The sequence below is a fragment of the Ruditapes philippinarum genome, unplaced genomic scaffold (genome assembly GCF_026571515.1).
Source record: "Ruditapes philippinarum isolate M1 unplaced genomic scaffold, ASM2657151v2 ctg41_1_1_1_1, whole genome shotgun sequence".
Classification (NCBI taxonomy): Eukaryota; Metazoa; Mollusca; class Bivalvia; order Venerida; family Veneridae; genus Ruditapes; species Ruditapes philippinarum.
The window spans coordinates 184,376-207,638 of record NW_026853004.1 but is presented as its reverse complement, the minus strand read 5'-3'; the positions used below and the strand labels follow the sequence as shown (position 1 = coordinate 207,638).

At 35.5% G+C, this 23,263-nt stretch overlaps 1 protein-coding gene across 5 annotated transcripts in view; it reads left to right on the top strand.

Annotated features, from left to right (window-relative positions):
• Positions 1 to 2,254: 2,254 nt before the first annotated feature.
• The window catches only part of LOC132731215 (reticulon-4-like), a 50,242-nt gene continuing 29,233 nt past the window's right edge, over positions 2,255 to 23,263 (top strand). Inside the window, exons 1-4 of one of the 5 annotated variants that reach the window (XM_060717355.1) lie at positions 2,255 to 2,765; positions 4,448 to 4,570; positions 5,915 to 5,947; positions 9,331 to 9,360. In XM_060717355.1, coding sequence (XP_060573338.1) covers positions 2,435 to 2,765; positions 4,448 to 4,570; positions 5,915 to 5,947; positions 9,331 to 9,360 — 517 coding nt within the window. In that variant the 5' untranslated portion in view covers positions 2,255 to 2,434. Of the gene's footprint in view, positions 2,766 to 4,447; positions 4,571 to 5,914; positions 5,948 to 9,330; positions 9,361 to 22,375; positions 22,686 to 23,263 lie in introns of those variants that run through there. The other 4 variants (XM_060717369.1, XM_060717362.1, XM_060717377.1 and 1 more) reach the window with 4 other exon arrangements.

The window sequence follows — 23,263 nt, the reverse complement described above, 5'->3', positions numbered from 1 at the left end:
TTTTTATTACATAGAGGATATTTGTTTAGTTCAGTGTAAGATCGGAATATATTTCACCGAGTGAGCACCAAAAGGTATATTTCACGAGTGGCGAAGCCACGAGTGAAATATGAACTTTTGGTGTTCACAAGGTGAAATATATTTCGATCTTACACTAAACTAAACAAATTTTCTTTTTATTATATGCAAAGAAACGTTTCAAAAAGACATTAAACCTAATACTGAATGAAAAGCGCGCCAAAAAATAATACAACGTGACGTCATTTACGACGTCACGTCATTAAGTTGGTACCCAGTACTGTGCACGCTGGTATTTCACTGAAACAACGTAAGGGGCTTTAATTCAAAACAGTGAAATTATCAAAGTGGTAATTTCACTGTTTCAAACAGTGAAATTACCAGTTTTATATCACTGATATATTTCTATAAACCACCGAAAAGCATGTAATAAATGGCTTTATTACACTCCTCCGCCACGGTTTATGTGATAAAGAAAGTTATCGCGTTTTGATGGATATTGAAAGGCGTTTATTATGACCATCTTCGCTTAGGCTTTTCTGATAAAAAAAATCATCGTAACTAAATGTCTCCTCTTTTTTGTGTAATTGTGTCATTTATTTAGCCATTGTTAAATAATTAATTATCGTTGGGTTCTAAACTTTTCTATAGGGGTATCTTGATAGAAACGCATGCAGTCCAACAAGGTCCTTGGGGCGTCCTTGGCCGAGTGGTTAAGTTCGTTGACTTCACACCACTTGTCCCTCACCGCTGTGGGTTCGCATCCCGACAGGAATTTTGGATTCTTTCATGTGAGGAAGCTATCCAGCTAGCTCACGAAACGTCGGTGGTTCTACTCAGGTTCACATTCGGGCCTGAAATTAATGCACGGGAGGGCACCTCCACCAGTAAAGCTGGAACGTCGCCATATGACCTATATAATGTGTCGTATGACGTAATAAGAGATTAATACACGACAGAGTAGGGCCGGAAGGTGATAATCGGCCCGCAAATTGAACAATGGCCCGAGGGCTCCAGTCCGAGGGCATTATTCATTTTTAGGGCCGATTATCACCTTCCGGCCCTACTCTGTCGTGTATTAATGTATTTAATACAATTGGTAGATCTAATAGTAGCATTTATTTTAAAACAAATACTTTGAAGTTCGTTGTATACACTTCTACTGTTCTGTACTGTTAGTGTGTTCAAAGCAGTAGAATTTAGAAGCAAGTTTTATTTTCTTTTTGTTTTCGAAATGAATTTGTCGTATTATTTCTTCAAATTTCAATAGTAACAAAAATGTGTTTGTACGAAATACGCTTAAGCTCTCACAATAAAACAAAGCAATTCGTGCTGATAACCTACTTTCACTTTTACAGTTAATTGTTTGATGACGTAAAATTTGACGTCATTTTTTCACTTTGTGCACGTGCACATGTTCTGCGGGCTGATACCGGGCCGCAAACTCATAATAGCTCACCTGACACTCATAATCAGTTGAAATCATAGGCAATTTTGTTACTATATATAGTAACAAGTGTATTAAAACCCAATTAAACAAAAACATAAACAAGGTCCGTGCTCACTTGTTAATTAGCCTGATAATATATTCTACTGATAAACGAACGTTTTCATCTCTCATATTTCTTCCCATCAGATTTGTCATTTGTCTGATACATCTGACTCATTAAGTATCATAACTAAGTGTGATGAAATCCAAGTGACATTGTGAAATCCTATTGCTTCATATATTGTTGAATTCTACAAGAAAAAGATTAATTTACCCGATTCACCAGGGAATATTGTATATTGGCACTTTGTAATTTAAGCTGGTAAAAATATTTTAATAAAAACTTTGTGTACAGCAGAAAACTGATTCACTCCTTATATTTCCTCTTAAGCAGACGTCAAATGACAGACGTTTTTTGAAATCTGTCACTTCATATTTAATATTGTAGATTTTTTATTGTTAACATCATTTTTGAACAGACAAGTTTACTTTAAATACATAATTAATATATAGTTTTTGTTTGTTTAAGGTCAGAAACTCTTCAGTTTTCGCCACATCTTTTTGTTTACTGACAAGTTTAGATTGCTTAAAACTAAAAAAAGAGGAATCTTTTTACTTTTGACTAGATTAGGTACATATAGCACTGTGTGCGTTGGCCAAATTCACGTAAAGTATATTTAGTACTCTGTAACCAAACTCCAAACTCAGTAAAGGGGAATAACCATTATTGCCGTCGATAACGGAAGTCTAATTATATCCGTTACACATGCGCACATTTGATGATTATTAATCAGCCATTTCGACAACGGTTAGAATCTGTAACTGAAAAAAAGCAGTTTTATTTCTATATAAAAGAGAATTCAGTTTGCTGAAGGGCAATATTTGGTACATTTTTACAATTCACTTGTTTACACTCGAAATTGAAACATGTCAGATAATTTCAACAGCGAGGAGTTCGAAAAAGTTGACGCGGACCAAGATGAAATCGTAACCTCAACTTCGATGACTGGGGAGGAGGCTGAGGAGGACAGGTATTCAGGTAATCCAGCACAGGGTGAAGTAGATTTATTAGGTGACTTCACAGGTGTTTCTCCAAGTGCGCCACCTTCAAATGAGGCATTTGAAAATGAAAATCTCCTATCCTTTGGCACTGACACCACCCCCACAGAACCAAGTAATGATTACTTTCAACCAGAAAAAACAAAAACTGTCATACCAGAACAGGTTTCAGAGAGCAAAACTACTGCTCCAGCAGAAGGTAATAGTATGAGATGTTGTGATTTAATTATACATTGGATCTTTTTTATGTGCACAGTCTTTGTCTAGGTTTAATAATAATCAGGTCTAGGATTTCATGATATTTACGGACAGTCTGTAAATTTATGGACGATCCATAATCTTACAGATTTTTTTCATCATCATCATCATCTCAAGTAATTGCATCACTCCGCAAGACATTAAGTAAAAAAAATAGTGATAGCTGCATTTAAATTCAAAATCGCAGGTTAAAATGAAAAAGGTTACATAGATATCTATTATATGATTAAATGTAACAGGATGGTAAGATTCAGAACAATTTGATGACCCATTTTTCACTTTTAACAAAAAATTCAAAATCATCATACAAAGATGAAACTCGCCCCATAACCATTGTAAATATATTCAATCAATAAAATAACTTGTCTTAAGCTGCGGATTTTAGTGTAAAACTAAAAACAGCAACTTTCACATCGAACATCTGTAAATTTATGGATTGAAAAATCTTTAAATTTCTAGACTATCTACAAATTTATGGACTGTCCATAAATATCAGGAAATCCTAGATCTGATAATAGCATGCCATGGCAGAGGGGCAAACATGCCAATTGTAACAAATTTTGTAGAGTGTATGGTTGATAGCATACAGAGCCTTTTCACTGTTCAACAGGAGTCTTTTAAAGACTCCACAAATTCAATATGCCAGCTTCACAACTGAAAGAAATTCCATCTGCAATTGAATGTTTCATTGATTAGCCACATTGTTTTAACTGAGAGTTTATTACAACAAAATTTCACTGCTTCATTTGGGAGGTGCTTAAAACAGGTTTTTTATTTATATTTGTTATGTTTATGCAAAAATTCTACTGTTTTTAAAGTCGAAATTGCCTGTGACATATCACACCAGGGCCTCTTTCCAATTAATGGAAAGTGTCTTGGTATAATATGATGATGACCAAATTTAATTTAGTAAAAAAGATAAAATGAACAAAAACAAATCAGATGAATCATAGATCTACTATCATTTTTATGACAAAAAAAATTCTTTGAACATTATTTTAGCCAATTTCATGTAAGCAAGGTGGTCTTCTACCACTTGTGTTGTTCATCCCACCCGACATGTGATACATCTACCCTTTCTTATTCTTAAGAGTCTTAGAGACCATGTTACCTAACCAAAACAACACAATTTTTAAGGCCTTAATGGCATCAGGAAATTAATGGCTCTACTTTTAATGTGAAATGAAACTAAATGCCATTTAGCTTTGTGAAATAAGTAAAAGTGACTCCAAAAAGTTTAAAATCAGTGTGACCGATTTTGTTTGCATATGGTTTGAATAGATAAGAAAAGAACAATTTATTTGTCTGATCAAAATTGTATTGAAGAATAATTTATCTTTTGCTTTAACAATGATACTGAGAAAAAACAACAACTAAATTTATTAATGTAGTGGTATTTTGCAATATATAGTTATACACATCTTTACATGGTATTGATGAATGTGTAAATTTTATGAACCTTTGACAGTGTTGCACATTGATGTCACCTGACCCTCTAGGCAATGTGTATACACATACACAGACTCAACACATTTGAATTTCCTCATGTTATTTCCTTATTTATATCAATGAATCTTTTACATGCTTTGCTCATATTTTATGTGGCTTGTTTTCAATATATAGCCACAATGGACTCTAAATCTAAAGAAAATTGTGATGAAAATACAAAGGATGATTTAAAGATTATAGATACATGCTGTCCAGCAGTAGAAGACACTTCTAATAAAAGTTATGAAGACAAGCCTGGTAACATAATTTCATTTCTTTGTTTTCTCCTAGAATAATTATATTCTAGGAAGCTGGGTCTTCTTTTGTCTTATTAAGGCGACTCTTGTAAACCCAATTTGCAAAATCATTTCAACACTGTAGCACTTAAAGGAGATTTTCCTGCCTTTGATCCTCAAACTTACATAAAGCAATTTAAAATGATGAGACTTAGTATCAGTGACCAACTTAAGCATTTATGTTAGAGACATCTTTAATGGTTTGTTTCTTTGTTTTAAATGTAGTGTCTTGGTTATTTTATCAGGTCACTTGAATGTGAACACTACTATTCTATTCCCAGCACGCCAGTTCTTATAAAGGTAGATCTAAAATGTCATGTCCTTTTTATAGTAAAAAAAATCCGAGAAAATAATAATGAAACACCAAACTTTGTTAAAATATTTTTCTTATAAATATTCATGAACTTTAAGGTTGGATTGATTTCTTTATGTATTATATTAAAGCCGAGTTTTTATTACTTCAGCTTACAGATCAATAATATTGTTAGCTTATTGATTTAGACTATTGATCAATACCTTATGCTAGGAAAAAAAAGAGAGTGAAATTGCACCGAGTAATACTGTGACTGAAGATAACTTTTAAACACATGACTTGTCGTTGTTGCTATAAATAACTACAGATTTGGCCTTGATACCACACCTGTTATAATGTATGCAATAGTTTACCTATGATTAAACATACATACTGCACATGGTTGTGGTTTGATACTGTATAAACTTGACCTATTTATAATACAGTACATGTATGTATTTATCATGTACTTAGGATACTTAGCATATTGAAAGGCTTCCTATTTAAATGGGAGTGGTTTATAAAAAAATCATATTGACCATGTAGAAGTTTATGAACTTTTTGGTCTAAATTATTTTTCAATTTGAAAACTTTGCATTTGTGAAATTAAAGATATTTTAAATATTCTTGAATTTATTTTCTTGCACACAAGTTTTTGTACCCTATTTTTGGCACAACTGTATGTTTGAATTTAATTAAGATTATGAATAAAAAAAAAGATTGTTGTGGTAAATAAGGTCTTCTTGATGTTTTTGCACTGTTTTTTTTGCCTCTTTGATGTTTGCCATGTGGGTGTTGATCACTTATATATCTTTTCACTGTTATGTCAAGATGATGAAACTAGGCAGACATTAAGTTAAGAAGACAGTGCATTCAATCCTACCTGTAGATCACTTAACATGTGCATTTAGTCATGCGCATGAACTGTAACAAGTTAATGCATGTTTTTGCATACAATGTTAATGTATAGTTTAATTGCTTACACTTTGTATATGACATATTGTTCGTTTGTAGGTTTAATGGGCATTCCTGGTGCTAAGGCTTTGAGTATGTATCACAGTTTTAAAGATGCTTGACCTGTTCACAAGTTCCTCGAATTTAAAGAGTTGTTTCACCGAAAGAAAATCCTGCTTTTTAACTTCAAATCATATGAGAAGGATCCAAGTTTATATTTTGATTCTATTCTTCCTCCTTACTAAATTACATTTATTTTACCTCGATGTTTGCAACATTAGATAATGTTTTTATTCTTCCCTAAAACTTGGTAGCCAAACAAAGCATTGAAGTAAGTTTTGACTGTCAGGGAAATATATGTTAGTTTTAGTTCTGTGATTGTACTTAATTGTCTGTGCCTCAATTAAGTTCAACAAATAATTGTGAGAAACCTTCATTAATTGTTCATTTTACTGTGAGTAAGTGATTCAATTATTGCAATATTACATGTATATCACATAGAAAACCTGAGTATTTGGCAAAAATGTTTTGACGAAAGTTTTGAAAATGTAAACATTTTTGTCTTCCTGCAATTTCTACTCATATTTACATTAGTTTAAACTATTTAGGATAATTTTGTACCAGTCTGGTCTTAACAAAGTCTAGAGCCTTATGTTTTGTAGTAAAGCAGGATTTTCTAGCTGTAAAACAACATCTGTTTGATAATATACTCACTTCATCCCCTGGCATGTCCCAATATATATATACATTTATATATATAATCAGCAACAGCTCTCTTTGGCACTATGTTAAATACTTAATTATTGTTAAGCAGTAATACAAGGGTTTATTCTAGATATTGCTTGCTTTTTATATGTGGAAGAAAGATGATTTAGTTTTATGGATAAAAAAATCTTTGAAGTGTGGCACAGTCCTATACATTTTATTTTCGTAAAGGTTTTTGACAAAAAAGAAAATTGATGTTGAAATTTTTTTTTTTTGCTGAAATTTGGCAGGAAAATGAATATAATTTTCGATATAAGTAAAATTTCATACTTTCTGCTGAAACTTGGCACACAACTGATACCAGAAGACTTAAGTGACTGGAAGGTTATTGGAAATTCTGGATATAATTAAAGAACTAACGATAATGCTTTAACATGTAATGATGTCATTTGCTATGTAGACTTCAATGCTATACAAAAGAGACATTATGTGTACATTAATATACTGATTATTTCAGTTTTATCAGGCAGTCAAACCTTATTATCATGTGAAAGTTATCAGTTAGAATTTCTGCCCATTCTGTCTGTGTTTTATACAGATAAAGGCAAGAATAAATACATGTAAGTTTGAAAACCTTGACCTTTCTGGACTTTGTTATATGCAAAACAGTTATGCACTTTATAAAAGGTCTGTGTCACAAGGTCTGACTGGCACTTAATTATATAGTCAAGTACTTGTTTCAATTTTTGCACAATATCCCAGATACTACTAGGTGTAAAATAAGGTTATTTATCTTACCAAGCATATCCCATGAGTATTGCTTACTGTTAACGAGTGCATAATTGCTGTATTTGAGACTTTGAATATGCAAATGAGTTTATTATTTTTATTTTATATTACATTCATGTTTATTATTAGTATTCATTATTGAACAGTCCTTTATACTCTAAAGTTAACAGCCGAGTTGTTGAAATGTAACACATTTTAATTTCATTGTTTTCTAACATAATTTTTATCCAAAGTTCTGTTTCATTCTAACTCAGTTGTTCATTTTTAGTTTAAAAAAAAAGATAATTATCAAGTTTTGTATTAATCCAATATGAGACATTTTATTTGTTGAAGCAATTAATTGATCCCAACATTATGGGAATGCCACTAACATGTTTAGGAATATCTCAAGATGTTATCCAGCCAGCTTACAGAACATTGATGGTACTCAGTTGCCCTTCTGCACCTGAAATAATGAACAGAGTGGCACCTGAGGTCTTCCTGCAGCAGTAAAGCTTGAAAGTCGTCACATATGACTTTTATGATGAAACCCTATTCCCCCATTATGTACACTTAATAAAGCCAAAATTAGAAACATCCTATCTTGTCTGTATAATATTTAGGAGTGTAGGCTTTCATGTTCAAATCACAATGTTGGTTTGACATTTCGTTAAGGTTAAGACAGTTTAACAAATGCTGACTTAATTTGTAAATTTCAGTATAGTGCTGATTGTGATCTTGAAATAAGAAATTCTAATATATGCATAAGATAATTACTGGTACATATGTACCATGTGCTGCAAAACCAAACAATCAAATGCTACTTAGTGATATATATTTATGCCTATTTATTCAGAATTGAGATAATTTCAATTTTGATGACGCATTTAGCTTCACTATGCTATCTCCTTCATAGCTCTTTATATTCTATACAAAGAACAAATTGAAAATTAATTTATGTAAAGATATCTTACTTTCTTTGCTGTCATTCATAACTGTAATCTCTACAAAACTTTGGCATTTTAAATAGCAATTTTAAATTGTGATTTGAAACTTCTTCTTCTTACATAGTTATTGTTTGATGTTGCATTTTATGTAGGAATATGACATTATTACTATAGAAGAATATTTATAATAAGCCAAGATCTTGAAAACCAACATTCCTTCTCATAATTTTTGTAAATTGAATCAAGGGTATTTAATGAAATGAGATATTGTTGCTTATTATTAATTATATACATACAAGGCTTACAAAGCTATTATAAAAATGCTTATTTCCTAGACTGAAAGCTTGTAGTATCTATTAAAATTGCCAGCATGTATCTTAGTCATCAAGCATTTGAATGTGTAAGCATTTCATGCATTACAGTTGGTTTGCAATAATACTTTAAAAGTGGCTTGATCAGAGATGAAATTTTCCAATGTGTTTTTTATTAACGTAAATTCATGTTGATTTTTTTTTTTCATGGACTCTTTTTATTTTGAAAGTGTCTGTTTCAAGTTTTGGGGAGATAAAAATCTAGAAGTATGTCAGCCAACAATATAGCGGCTGTTTGAGCTACAACAATATGCTGGTCTGGCCCTATATTGTTGGCTATAGTTTCAGCATTTTAAACATTAATTTGTTCAGCATTACAATTAATGTGGTAAAAGTATGGGAGGTTATATTCTTTTAGTCAGAGTGTCAAATGAGGAGAAAGTTCATGAAGAAACTTAAAGAATTATAATTTATCTGTAATATTATAAAACCTATGTCAGATATAGTAAGTTCCATCCAAGCTTTACTTTTGAATGCACCACATTTGTCAGGAATTCTTTCAAGTCATGAATGCTCTTCATTAGAGAGATCATTTTAAGTTAAAGAGTGAAACAAATTTCAAAATCTGAGTTTGATCAAGTCACTTTATATTGTAAAATAATGCTTATAAAATTGTATGATGCTGTCTCAATAGTATTATACATAAATTTACCTTTTTACATTTCTATTTTCCTGTCAATTTCAGGCGGATGGATGAAAACAGTTGACCCAAGAGGTATGTAATTTTATTTCACAGATTTGCATGCTGTAAACCTATTGTTATTCTTGAATTATTCTAACTGTTGTTTTAGAAAATATACTTGTCTGAGTTTTACCATTTCTCAATAAGGTTTACATTTTCTATGCTTAAATTCTTCATCAGATTTACATGGTAACAAATTTTTACAGTTTGGAAATTTGATTAATGGCTCAAATGAAGTACAATTGTTGAGGATTTTGGGAACACAAAAGATATTATGAATATTCTTTATTGTTACTAGGGCTTTTTTTCACAGGTTGGGGAAGCAACCCTGTCCTTAATTTTTGGGGAAAATTATACAGTATATTTGCAAAAGGGGAAGAAAAAACTTTAGACGTGAATTCAATTTTTGGTTAAAACTGTGTGATTTTAAAGAATTTTTCTGTCAAGAATCTACCCTTAAACGGCCCCATGCCTGGAAAAAAGCCCTGATTGCATTAAAAAATCAGTTCATTGTGACTTGAAATAGCAGTTTGTAAATTTCTTTAATATATTAGGATTCATTGTAACATATCTGTACTGTAAAAGGGCATGATGTAATGTGCTTTGAACCTTAGAGAATTTCTCAGTCATGTTTGGTTAAAAAAAAACATTATATAAACAATTTGCTATAAATTAAGTTGAAGAAACCAGAAAATACTTTAGAAACATTTACTACTGACTTTGTCTTTAGGCGGAAAAAACAGCTCTATTCACTTAGAGGGTTATTAAGTAAAAATGTGCAGACACACTCAGGACTTTTTGTGTGAAAAAAGTTTTATTTAGGAGATGTTACTGGTTTTACTTCATTAGTGACTTGTTTGGAACATATTGGTCTTTGATGTCTATAGACTGATACTCTGTATTGAATTGTAATGGAAAAAGAATGCTTGGTTTCAGTTCATCTGATGTTGGTAGAAAAAATCAATCTGGTAAAGAGATATTGGTCTGATATAACAAGAGTGATGTATGTAATTGATCAATATGTAATGCATGTTGACATGAGGCAACTGAGGAAGAATACCATTTTGTATAGATCTATATTATGACTGGTAGTGTAAGAGATACAAATGATATTTACAGGTTACAAATGATATTTATAGATTTGGTGATTAGTTCTTAATTAAAATTGTGTATGAATTTTAATATTTTCTATTCAACTGGATTTTTTTTTTGGTCATAAATTTTGTAAACATTTCAGCAAAATTGCTTGATTAAAGGGGACAATTTTTGTATCGTCTTCTTTTACATGTTGCAATGGTCTAGAAATTATAATGTCCTCCACATCAGGAAAAGTACTTTAATAAAGTAGATGAAACTGGGAAGTATTTTCAGGTTCCATTTTGAAGTGTTATGATTCAGTTTTTAATTGGTTTGTCATGCAATTTGAAACCACAAGCTCTGTGTGAAGTCAAACCTTTACTGTCCTTAAACATGTAATTGTTCCTGCCAGTAGTTCTGTTTTCTGTATTGATTTTACCATACTTTTATGTTTTGTACTTAAATTTCACAGCAGTTACAATTGGTAGTAAGTTGAGTCAATCATATTGCCAGGAAGACTTTAAATGTATCCACATATATACCAATTCAATCCTAAGGTATTGAGCAATGTATGATATTTTCTGCTTATTTTAGATGTCAGATTGATAATATCTGTCATATGTTGCGGTTCGGACCGGAATATCCGTCCCGAGGGGACCCGCCCATAGCATATTCTGCTATATTTATACCCCCAAAAACGAAGTTTGGGGGGGTATATAGGAGTCACCCGGTGGTCGGTCGGTCGGGCGGTCGGTCGGTCGGTCCAGACGTCCGTTGCATTTTCCTTGTCCGGACCATAACTTGAAGACTAATGGTTGGAATTCAATATAACTACATACAATGGTCAAGCACATTGAGAGGAAGTGCAGTGCACAAGAACCATAACTCTATCTTGACTAATTACAGAGTTATTGCCCTTTGTTACTTTTCCTTGTCCGGGGCATAACTTGAAAACTACTGGTTGGAATTCAAAACAACTTCATACAATTGTCAAACACAATAAGGGGAAGTGCAGTGTACAAGAACCATAACTCTATCTAAAGTTATTACAGAGTTATTGCCCTTTGTTACTTTTCCATTGCTTTCTTTTGTCCGGACCATAACTTGAAGACTAATGGTTGGAATTCAATATAACTACATACAATGGTCAAGCACATTGAGAGGAAGTGCAGTGCACAAGAACCATAACTCTATCTTGACTAATTACAGAGTTATTGCCCTTTGTTACTTTTCCTTGTCCGGGGCATAACTTGAAAACTACTGGTTGGAATTCAAAACAACTTCATACAATTGTCAAACACAATAAGGGGAAGTGCAGTGCACAAGAACCATAACTCTATCTAAAGTAATTACAGAGTTATTGCCCTTTGTTACTTTTCCATTGCTTTCTTTTGTCCGGACCATAACTTGAAGACTAATGGTTGGAATTCAATATAACTACATACAATGGTCAAGCACATTGAGAGGAAGTGCAGTGCACAAGAACCATAACTCTGTCTTGACTAATTACAGAGTTATTGCCCTTTGTTACTTTTCCTTGTCCGGGGCATAACTTGAAAATTACTGGTTGGAATTCAAAACAACTTCATACAATTGTCAAACACAGTAAGGGGAAGTGCAGTGCATAAGAACTATAACTCTATCTAAAGTAATTACAGAGTTATTGCCCTTTGTTACTTTTCCATTGCTTTCTTTTGTCTGGAGTATAACTTGAAGACTAATTGTTGGAATTCAATATAACTTCATACAATGGTCAAGCACATTGAGAGGAAGTGCAGTTTACAAGAACCATAACTCCATCTTGACTAATTACAGAGTTACTGCCCTTTGTTACTTTTCCATTGCTTTTTTTTGTCCGGAGCATAACTTGAAGACTAATGGTTGGAATTCAATATAACTTCATACAATGGTCAAGCACATTGTGAGGAAGTGCAGTGCACAAGAACCATAACTCCATCTTGACAAATTACAGAGTTATTGCCCTTTGTTACTTTTCCTTGTCCAGAGCATAACTTGAAAACTACTGTTTGGAATTCAATACAACTTCATACAGTTGTCAAGGACATTAAAAGGAAGTGCAGTGCATAAGAGCCATAACTCCATTTTGACAAAATACAGAGTTACTGCCCTTTGATACTTTTCCTTGTCTGGAGCATAACTTAAAACGTACTGGTTGAAATTCAAAACAACTTCATACAATGGTCAAGCACAAAAAGAGGAAGTGCAGTGCACAAGAACTATAACTCCATCTTCAGTATTTATAGAGTTATTGCCCTTTGTTCCTTTTCAGGGCTCGAATTTAACACTCGCAAACTCGCAAAATGCTAGTTGAAAAATGATTTTGCGAGTCAGATTTATGACTACTCGCAATTTTTTGCAAGTTGAAGAAAAAACGGAATACGCTCTTCAGGAAAATCCGAAATATAAATGGGGCGTAATATTTGCAGGTAGCCGAGTTATAAACTATGCGCGCACTTGCTGTTTGGTTTACATTTTCTATACCTTAACCTCGCTTTAAAAAGTACACAAATTTAAACCAGTCCAAATGTCATTTTGTCCGTGTAAATCAAGCGTGATCGGAATAAAATGTCTAAACGAAAAATAATGAACTTCTACCCACTTACTGAAGCAAATGTGTCTTTCGATAACAATATTCTGAGTACAGAAGATGATTCACAGTCTATCAAAAGAAAGACAATCAGACCTTAAGTAATGGGAGAAAGAACTGCACGTCAGTCTTACGTACAAACTCGATGACGATGGAAATGTTGCTAAAATATTTTGCGCTGATTGTTGTGCACATAATCCAGACCAGACATTGTCGGTATGGCGACAATATTGCATTATTATTTTTTTACATGTAGGTTAACATTTGATAAGAATCCCTGTCCCCTAAATAAAGTTTTTGAGTGGAAAGTTACATTGCTGATTCGTATCCCGGGCAGTTCGAACTCGTTCAAATAAATTACAATTTTAATTTTGTTATTCTCTATATCCAGCAACAACTTTGTCTTTCAGCACATCAAATAATTAAACTTAAAATTGAAGTATTATAATTTTTTTCATGCCCAATTTCATGATTAAGTCAGCTATGGAATGAACTCAAGTTATAACAAACTACTGTAAATTTATGTGTTGTACTACAACATTTATTAATAAAAACATTTTCAATAAAATTCATTATTATGATACATAATTGTAACAACAATGAATTAATTATTATGGTACATGATAATGTAAACAATTAATGAATGTAAACAAAAGTTTAAACAATTTTGGAATTAAAAAATCATTGTCATAAAAAGTGCTAGTTGAATTCAGTTTTTGCTAGTTAAAAATTTGTCTACTAGCAAAAAATTGCTAGTGGCCAAAAAAGTTAAATTCGAGCCCTGCTTTTCTTTGTATTTGTGGACTTATTACAGAGTAATTCAATAAAACTTCTTCAATGGTCAACCACATTGAAAGGAAATGCAATATACAAGAACCACAACTATCTTTAATTGCCCACAACCATAACTCTATATTTCAATTCTTTTACAAGGTTTTCTGTTACTAGTAACATCCTCATTTCCGAAGCAGTCTTGTGGGGGTATTAATCACATTTAGTGATAGTTCTAGTTTAAGTAAGGTGGAATGTCTGGTCTAAATTCCATTCATTCCATAAGCAAGTCAATTAGTGGGTCCAATTCTTTTGTTCAATAATTGGGTTCTGGTCAATAACTGGGTCTTTGGAAACAATAGAAAGTCCCAACAATCAACAGGGTTTCAGCTTAAACTAGTATAAAAATATATATATATGCTCAGTTTCATACTGTTTTCACTTTCAGACAATATAAAATTGATCAGTCAGAAGAACATTATACATGATGGTTTGTCATAGTTAACAGTATGCATTGTGTACTACATTGTGTTTATGACTATATCCTGTTCTTATGTAAATGTATATACATTTCAAGACGTGTAAGTGGGGGCATCTTTTTCCTTTGGACTCATTTCTAGTTTTTCATATTTCAAATGGTTAACCCCAATATGATATATGGTCATGGAAAGTAAAGTCATTTCATCCCTAACTATTTTCTTACAATAGCGTATGAACTTACAACTTAAATAACAACGGCAAAATGACGTCATCCTAAGCACATATTTCCCTTCTAAAACGACGTCATTTTAACGTGGTTCATTCATAAAGTGAGCTAAAATGATGTTGTTGTTTGGCACGCGACTCATCTGGCACCCCCCATGCCAGATGAAATTTCCGGCATGGGTAAAACTCATGGAAACGCCAGTCTGCTATGCAAGAAATTCTGATCCAAACCGCAAACATATGTCAGATATTTTTTCTTGCATATACTGCCATATTATTCCATATTTAAAATGGTTGACCTCAATATGATATATGTTCATGGAAATTAAAGTCATTTTATCCCAGTCTGCTATGCAAGAAAGTTATTCCTCTTGATCGTTTGTATATTGGAGTTGATCTGTTTTGAATAAAGTTCACATTACAATCGCAATATGTGTATACTCATTATTGGGAATTCATAAGCCTTCCCTGATTTTAGAGGTAGAGTGCCATTTTGTGTCATTTTGTGTTTGATTAGAAATGTTTTGCTATTTTGAATTACGTTATTTCAAAATGTAAGCATAAACACTAGGACTTGATGAAAAAAAAATCAAGTCTTTCATGGAAAGGAATCCTATAATCATGCTGTTACAATGTAAAAATACAGACCGTAAATTGAATATTGTCCTGTGGGACTTGCTTTATTGCTAGTGAGTTTTCCTCCATTTATTCAAGTAGGACAATATTGTACAGTGAGCTAGTATGCAGATTAGCTCTAATGTTTCACTTAATAATTGATGAAATTAGGAGAAACTTTCCTTGTTATGGCAAGGCTTATATATCAGTAGGTGCTGAAATTCTCTCATAATGACTTCATAATGCACATGTATATTTTTTTCCAAGAACAAAAAGAAAAAGACAAAAAGGGATTGATCATTCTTAAGGTAAACCCTAAATTACAGACAGTTCATTAAAGTCTGAAGTCACTTCAAGTATGTGACCTGTCTCAATGTTGAAGAGAATCTGGGGGAACTGCCTGGTTGACCCTGTACTGACTGGCCTGACTCCATGTTGTAGAGAACCTAGTGGAACTGCCTGGTTGACCGTGTGTCCAGACTGGCCTGACTCCATCTTGTAGAGAACCTGGTGGAACTGCCTGGTTGACTGTGTGTCCAGACTGGCCTGACTCCATCTTGTAGAGAACCTGGTGGAACTGCCTGGTTGACTGTGTGTCCAGACTGGCCTGACTCCATCTTGTAGAGAACCTGGTGGAACTGCCTGGTTGACTGTGTGTCCAGACTGGCCTGACTCCATGTTGTAGAGAACCTGGTTGGAGACTGACCTGGTTGGTGGAACTCCTGGTTGACTGTGTGTCCAGACTGGCCTGACTCCATCTTGTAGAGAACCTGGTGGAACTGCCTGGTTGACTGTGTGTCCAGACTGGCTCCTGGTGAACTGCCATGTTGTCCATATGAGAACCTGGTGGAACTGCCTGGTTGACTGTGTGTCCAGACTGGCCTGACTCCATCTTGTAGAGAACCTGGTGGAACTGCCTGGTTGACTGTGTGTCCAGACTGGCCTGACTCCATCTTGTAGAGAACCTGGTGGAACTGCCTGGTTGACTGTGTGTCCAGAATGGCCTGTCTCCATGTTATAGAGAACCTGGTGGAACTGCCTGGTTGACTGTGTGTCCAGACTGGCCTGACTCCATCTTGTAGAGAACCTGGTGGAACTGCCTGGTTGACTGTGTGTCCAGACTGGCCTGTCTCCATGTTATAGAGAACCTGGTGGAACTGCCTGGTTGACTGTGTGTCCAGACTGGCCTGACTCCATCTTGTAGAGAACCTGGTGGAACTGCCTGGTTGACTGTGTGTCCAGACTGGCCTGACTCCATCTTGTAGAGAACCTGGTGGAACTGCCTGGTTGACTGTGTGTCCAGAATGGCCTGTCTCCATGTTATAGAGAACCTGGTGGAACTGCCTGGTTGACTGTGTGTCCAGACTGGCCTGACTCCATGTTGTAGAGAACCTGGTGGAACTGCCTGGTTGACTGTGTGTCCAGACTGGCCTGACTCCATCTTGTAGAGAACCTGGTGGAACTGCCTGGTTGACTGTGTGTCCAGATTGGCCTGACTCCATCTTGTAGAGAACCTGGTGGAACTGCCTGGTTGACTGTGTGTCCAGACTGGCCTGACTCCATCTTGTAGAGAACCTGGGGGAACTGCCTGGTTGACCGTGTGTCCAGACTGGCCTGACTCCATGTTATAGAGAACCTGGGGGAACTGCCTGGTTGACCATGTACTGTCTGGTCGACTCCATGTTATAGAGAACCTAGTTGAACTGCTTGGTTGACCATGCACTGTCTGGTCGACTCCATGTTATAGAGAACCTGGGGGAACTGCCTGGTTGACCGTGTACTGTCTGGTCGACTCCATGTTATAGAGAACCTGGTGGAACTGCCTGGTTGACTGTGTGTACTGACTGGCCTGACTCCATGTTGTAGAGAACCTGGGGGAACTGCCTGGTTGACCGTGTACTGTCTGGCCTGACTCCATGTTATAGAGAACCTAGTTGAACTGGCTGGTTGACCATGCACTGTCTGGTCGACTCCATGTTATAGAGAACCTGGGGGAACTGCCTGGTTGACCGTGTACTGTCTGGCCTGACTCCATGTTATAGAGAAACCTAGTTGAACTGCCTGGTTGACCATGCACTGTCTGGTCGACTCCATGTTATAGAGAACCTGGGGGTACTGCCTGGTTGACCATGCACTGTCTGGACGACTCCATGTTATAGAGAACCTGGGGGAACTGCCTGGTTGACCTTGTACTGACTGGCCTGACTCCATGTTGTAGAGAACCTGGGGGAACTGCCTGGTTGACCTTCTGCTGTCTGGCCTGACTCCATGTTGTAGAGAATATTTGAAGAACTGCCTGGTTGACCATGTCCTGACTGGCCTGACTCCAAGTTGTAGAGAACCTGGGGGAACTGCCTGGTTGACCTTCTACTGTCTGGCCTGACTCCATGTTGTAGAGAATATTTGAAGAATTGCCTGGTTGACCATGTACTGTCTGGCCTGACTCCATGTTGTAGAGAACCTGGGGGAACTGCCTGGTTGACCATGTACTGTCTGGACGACTCCATGTTATAGAGAACCTGGGGGAACTGCCTGGTTGACCGTGTACTGACTGGCCTGACTACATGTTGTAGAGAACCTGGGGGAACTGCCTGGTTGACCATGTACTGTCTGGCCTGACTCCATGTTGTAGAGAATATTTGAAGAACTGCCTGGTTGACCATGTCCTGACTGGCCTGACTCCAAGTTGTAGAGAACCTGGGGGAACTGCCTGGTTGACCATGTACTGTCTGGCTTGACTCCATGTTGTAGAGAACCTGGGGAACTGCCTGGTTGACCATGTACTGTCTGGACGACTCAATGTTATAGAGAACCTGGGGGAACTGCCTGGTTGACCGTGTACTGACTGGCCTGACTACATGTTGTAGAGAACCTGGGGGAACTGCCTGGTTGACCATGTACTGTCTGGCCTGACTCCATGTTGTAGAGAATATTTGAAAAACTGCCTGGTTGACAGTGTACTGTCTGGCCTGACTCCATGTTATAGAGAACCTGGGGGAACTGCCTGGTTGACCGTGTGTCCTGACTGGCCTGACTCCATGTTGTAGAGAACCTGGGGGAACTGCCTGGTTGACCTTCTACTGTCTGGCCTGACTCCATGTTGTAGACAACCTGGGGGAACTGCCTGGTTGACCGTGTACTGTCTGGCCTGACTCCATGTTATAGAGAACCTGGGGGAACTGCCTGTTTGACCTTGTACTGACTGGCCTGACTCCATGTTGTAGAGAACCTGGGGAACTGCCTGGTTGACCTTGTACTGACTGGCCTGACTCCATGTTGTAGAGAACCTGGGAAACTGCTTGGTTGACCGTGTACTGACTGGCCTGACTCCATGTTGTAGAGAACCTGGGGGAACTGCCTGGTTGACCTTGTACTGTCTGGCCTGACTCCATGCTGTAGAGAACCTGGGGGAACTGCCTGGTTGACCTTGTACTGACTGGCCTGACTCCATGTTGTAGAGGACCTGGGGGAACTGCCTGGTTGACCTTCTACTTTCTTGCATAGCAGACTGGCGTTTCCGTGAGTTTTACCCATGCCGGAAATTTCTTCTTGCATGGGGGGTGCCAGATGAGTGGGGTGCCAAACAACAACGTCATTTTAGCGCCATTTATGAATGAACCGCGTTAAAATGACGTCGTTTTAGAAGGGAAATATGTCTTAGGATGACGTCATTTCGCCGTTGTTATTTAAGTTGTAAGTTCATACGCTAATGTAAGAAAATAGTTATGGATGAAATGACTTTAATTTCCATGAACATGATCATATTGGGGTTAACCATTTTAAAAATGAAATAATATGACAGAATATGCAAGAAAAAATATCTAACATATGTTTGCGGTTCGGATCGGAATATCCATCCCTCGGCAAGCCTCGTTGCCGCCCAATGGGCGGGTCCCCTCGGGACGGATATTCTGGTCCGAACCGCAACAGATGACAGATATTATTAGTCTGGCCTGACTCCATGTTATAGAGAACCTGGGGGAACTGCCTGGTTGACCGTGTACTGACTAGCCTGACTCCATGTTATAGAGAATATTTTGGGAACTGTTGGTTGACACTGTACTGACTGACCTGTCTCCATCTTGGGGGAACTGCAAGGGTTACTAAGTAATGGCTGACCTGGGTCCATGTTGAAGGGAACCATGGCAAACTGCACACTGGTGACCATGTACTGATGTGCATACTTGGCAAACTAAATGAATGACCATATCATGCTGGCTGATTTGGCTCCATATAGCATGCAGCAGAGTTTAAAATAAGAAAATAGAAGAACACTTCAGTATAAAATATGTTCTTTCATTAACCTTTCTTGACATTTTTTATCTATATAAATGTTTTAAGTATATGCCCTACTCTCCTATAAGGTTACAATCAATCACAATCTTGCCATCAAAGAATTTCTTTAGTAGTCTGCACATGTTTCTTTAAGTAACATCCTTGTGTTATTTGTCTTTTCAAGAGGGTTTAAGTGTTCCAGGCACAAATAATGTTAACATCCTTGTGTATAACATCAAAACAGCTTATCATCATTTGCTTCCCTTTATACACAAACAGTGGTATCATTAATGTATTACGCAGTACCAGTCAGGTAATGATCTAACAGTCAGTATAGATAACCTTCAAACATTTACCTGCCTAGACAATGTACCTGCTGCAATTAGCTCTTATTACACTAAATATATATTATGAACTTGTCCATCTTTCAATCGCATTATCTGGACAAAACCATTTATCATTTTTAGGGAAGATTTAAGAATAGGTAGTGACTGAATAGCAAACAGCGCATAACATGATTAGACAGTTTGGACATGAAGGCTGCTTTTGGTCTGCATGGCTAAATTTGGAGGCACTCCAGCAGTCTAAGAGTTGAAGTGGTCCAATTTACAACTGAGGGGATTTGAACATCACGGATTAGTATGAAAATAAGGCAACTAATGTTTGCTAGTATCTAGTGAGACTGTGCCGAAACACAGGATTGTTTTGAAATATAGAAGGCATTATTGTCTCTTAAAGTAAAAAAGCCATTAGTCAAGTTAATGGTCAAGTCTGTTAATCCAGCTTCTTACAATTATATCTGTCTAACAGACCAAAATCATTGTTTCTGTAGCAACACAAAAAATTTGTCAGTTCTGAAAAATGAAGGATGAACATGGGTTTCTTAAATTATAAATATGTGTAGATCATAAGAGATTATAAAACATGGGATATGCCATATGTCATGGGATATTTAAATTCTTAAATATACCATATAGGATTCTTAGATATGTATACATCACATAGGATTATTATTCAGTAGGTATATTTCTCATTGGTATACAACATGCGATTATGTGATATCACATAGGTTTCTTAAATGTAATGTATGAGTATTATAAAATACACCTCATGGGGTTTTTCATGTGGCCCTACACCTGCTTGGATTTTTCAGATGGTATACACTCCATCTCGAAGGACATAATTATGGCAGATCTATAAACTATGATTTTCAAATATGAAGGTTTTGAGACCTGTTAGTTATTAATCCTAACATTACCCTGGATTTGAACCAATCAGTGTTAGGTCTGTTTTTCAATCAATCACAAACCAGGCTACTGTAGAAAAAATAATAAAAAGGAAAACCTGCTCAGAAGTTCGTTTACATTATACATACCTGAAAAGTTAATTATGATAACAGAAGAGTACAGTTATAGCAGAGAAATATCACATAATATGATATTGTAGGAATGTGGCCAAATCTCTTCACTCTAGTATGTGCCATTAATGATATAAACACACACATCATTGTTCATCATTCATATCTCTAATATTCCATGTTTCGCAATGGCAGATAATAATTAGATTCATAAACATATTTAAAGAGTGATTTCTGTCTGCCCAAGTTGAACATAATCATACAAATCAAGATACTTTCTAGAACAATTATTATTATGTTATTCCCCAGACAGCTCCTGAACATGCTGTTACAGTTTGTTTAACTGGTTTTGTTCTATATCTAAATGTTATGTTTTAAGTGACTGTAGATCTTTCCCTTTTTAAGTCAGTCTTTCCCTTACAAATTAAATGGACTTGTCCATCTTTCAATTTGGACATGACAATTCATCAATTTGTGGGAAAATTTCATATTATGCACAGACTGAATAGCAAACACTTCTCACTGTGCAGACTGTTATCTTGGTCTGCACTGTTTGCATTGGCAATATCTGTCTTCTAAGGAAGGGTTAAAATAATTCTGAACATATTTGTGGGGACTGTTATTTGTCAAGACTCCAACCCTTACCCTGCTGATTCCAAAAATGAGTCAGCTACTAAAGTATAGTGCCAGGTCAGCCTTCAAAATTGAGGTAAGTTTGTATATCATGATTTGATATAAATCCTGAAGATTCATGTAAATGTTTAAGTGTGCAGAGTAAATTTATCTAACAGTGACATTTATGTCAAACCAGTTAAAACCAGCATGTGTGGGTTAAGACAGGAGGTCAGTATCTAAACTTAACTGGGGCCATGCTTTAAAGGTTGTTTGGGCCTTTCTCAAAGATAAAACTTCAGACCGTATAAAAAGTTACGCGCAGTCTGATCAGGATCCATGCTGTTCGCTATCAGTTTATCTACTTGTAATAGAGTTGGTAAGCGAACAGCATGGATCCTGATCAAACTGCGCGGATGTGCAGGCTGGTCTGGATCCATGCTGGTCGCAAACCCACTATGTTGGTTTTGTAGCGACGCGGCTTAATTATTCATTTCCTCTTGAACTTCTGTTTGAGATCTGAGCTACTAAAGTAGCTACCACTTTTAACTGGTTGTCTACTACACTATATGTTACATGTATGACTGGTCTATAAATATATATAAATATATGATTTATATATCAAGATAATAAGATAATATAGATAAGTGTTCTAATGACAGTACAGGAAAACCTCTCAATATGTGGTGAAGATAGTCCGCAGGAAATCACCTCTTGGATATACAAGCCATCTCGGTTAAAGCCAAATGAAACTAATTCTTTTACTCTTCCTTATGATTTACTTCAGACTGTACCATTAGATAACCTCTTATTGCACTAAACAATTTAACTGTAACTGTTTTCTCAACAAAAATGCAGTTTTTACAATTCTATAATCATTAGCTAGTTTAACTATTGTCAAAAACGTGTCTGTGTGTGTAGGAAGTAAAACGCGGAAAGAAATAAAAAAAAAGAGAGAAATGTTGTTGTAAAGTTTTGTTTGCAGATATGTGTATTATGTGTGTATGTTTTATGTTTTAAATGTAAGGATTGCGGGGCAGATCTGATTTCTAGAATAATTTTCCCAGCTTTCGGAAGGATATTTTTAGATATATTTTCTACAATCTTTTGCGTAGCACAGAGAAATGATGATAAGAAATGATTTTTTTGGCACTTAATCTGAAAATATCTATCTGCTTATTTCCTATGTGTTTAAAGGATAGTTTGTGACTACTGTAGAACATACCTGTGTTTCAGGAAAAATATTATTACAACTTATTAGGATTACCTAGTGCTTCACTTGTTTTGAAAAGTGTGGTCAGTTTGGGGAAATTTATTCATTCAGGAGTGGTGTGTGCAGTCAGTGTTAACATTTATGTTTATATAAATGTGGAGTTTTTGCTTATATTTCCGAGATATTTTATAGAGTTGTTTCTTTTGTGAGGAAAAAAATGTGAAAAGATACTATATATCGATGGCTTAACGCAATAAGGGCGTAACTACATTTTTGAAAATTTTACAGTAGAGCAAAAAAACTAACTCATTTTCTTGTTTCTGTATATTCCCATTACATTACTTGGTTTTGTAATATGAAAATATATATTCTAAATATAACTTATAACAACATCAAAATAAATTATGTAAAAAACACTTTATTTGCAATTTTATTACTTATGCCCTTGTTGCATAACTTTTACATATTATTTGAGAGATAATATTATATGCAATAAGGGTATAAGTATACTTACGCCCATATTGCAGTAAGATTTACATTAAACATGGCTATATTTTGTTATGCAATATGGTACCATGTCTACATATAATTCAATTACAATAGGATATTTAACTTTCTCAAAGATTTTCCAAGAAATACTTAAAAGTCTACACTAATGTTTTTGCAATTCTACAATGTGACAGCGAATTTTATACCTCCTGAC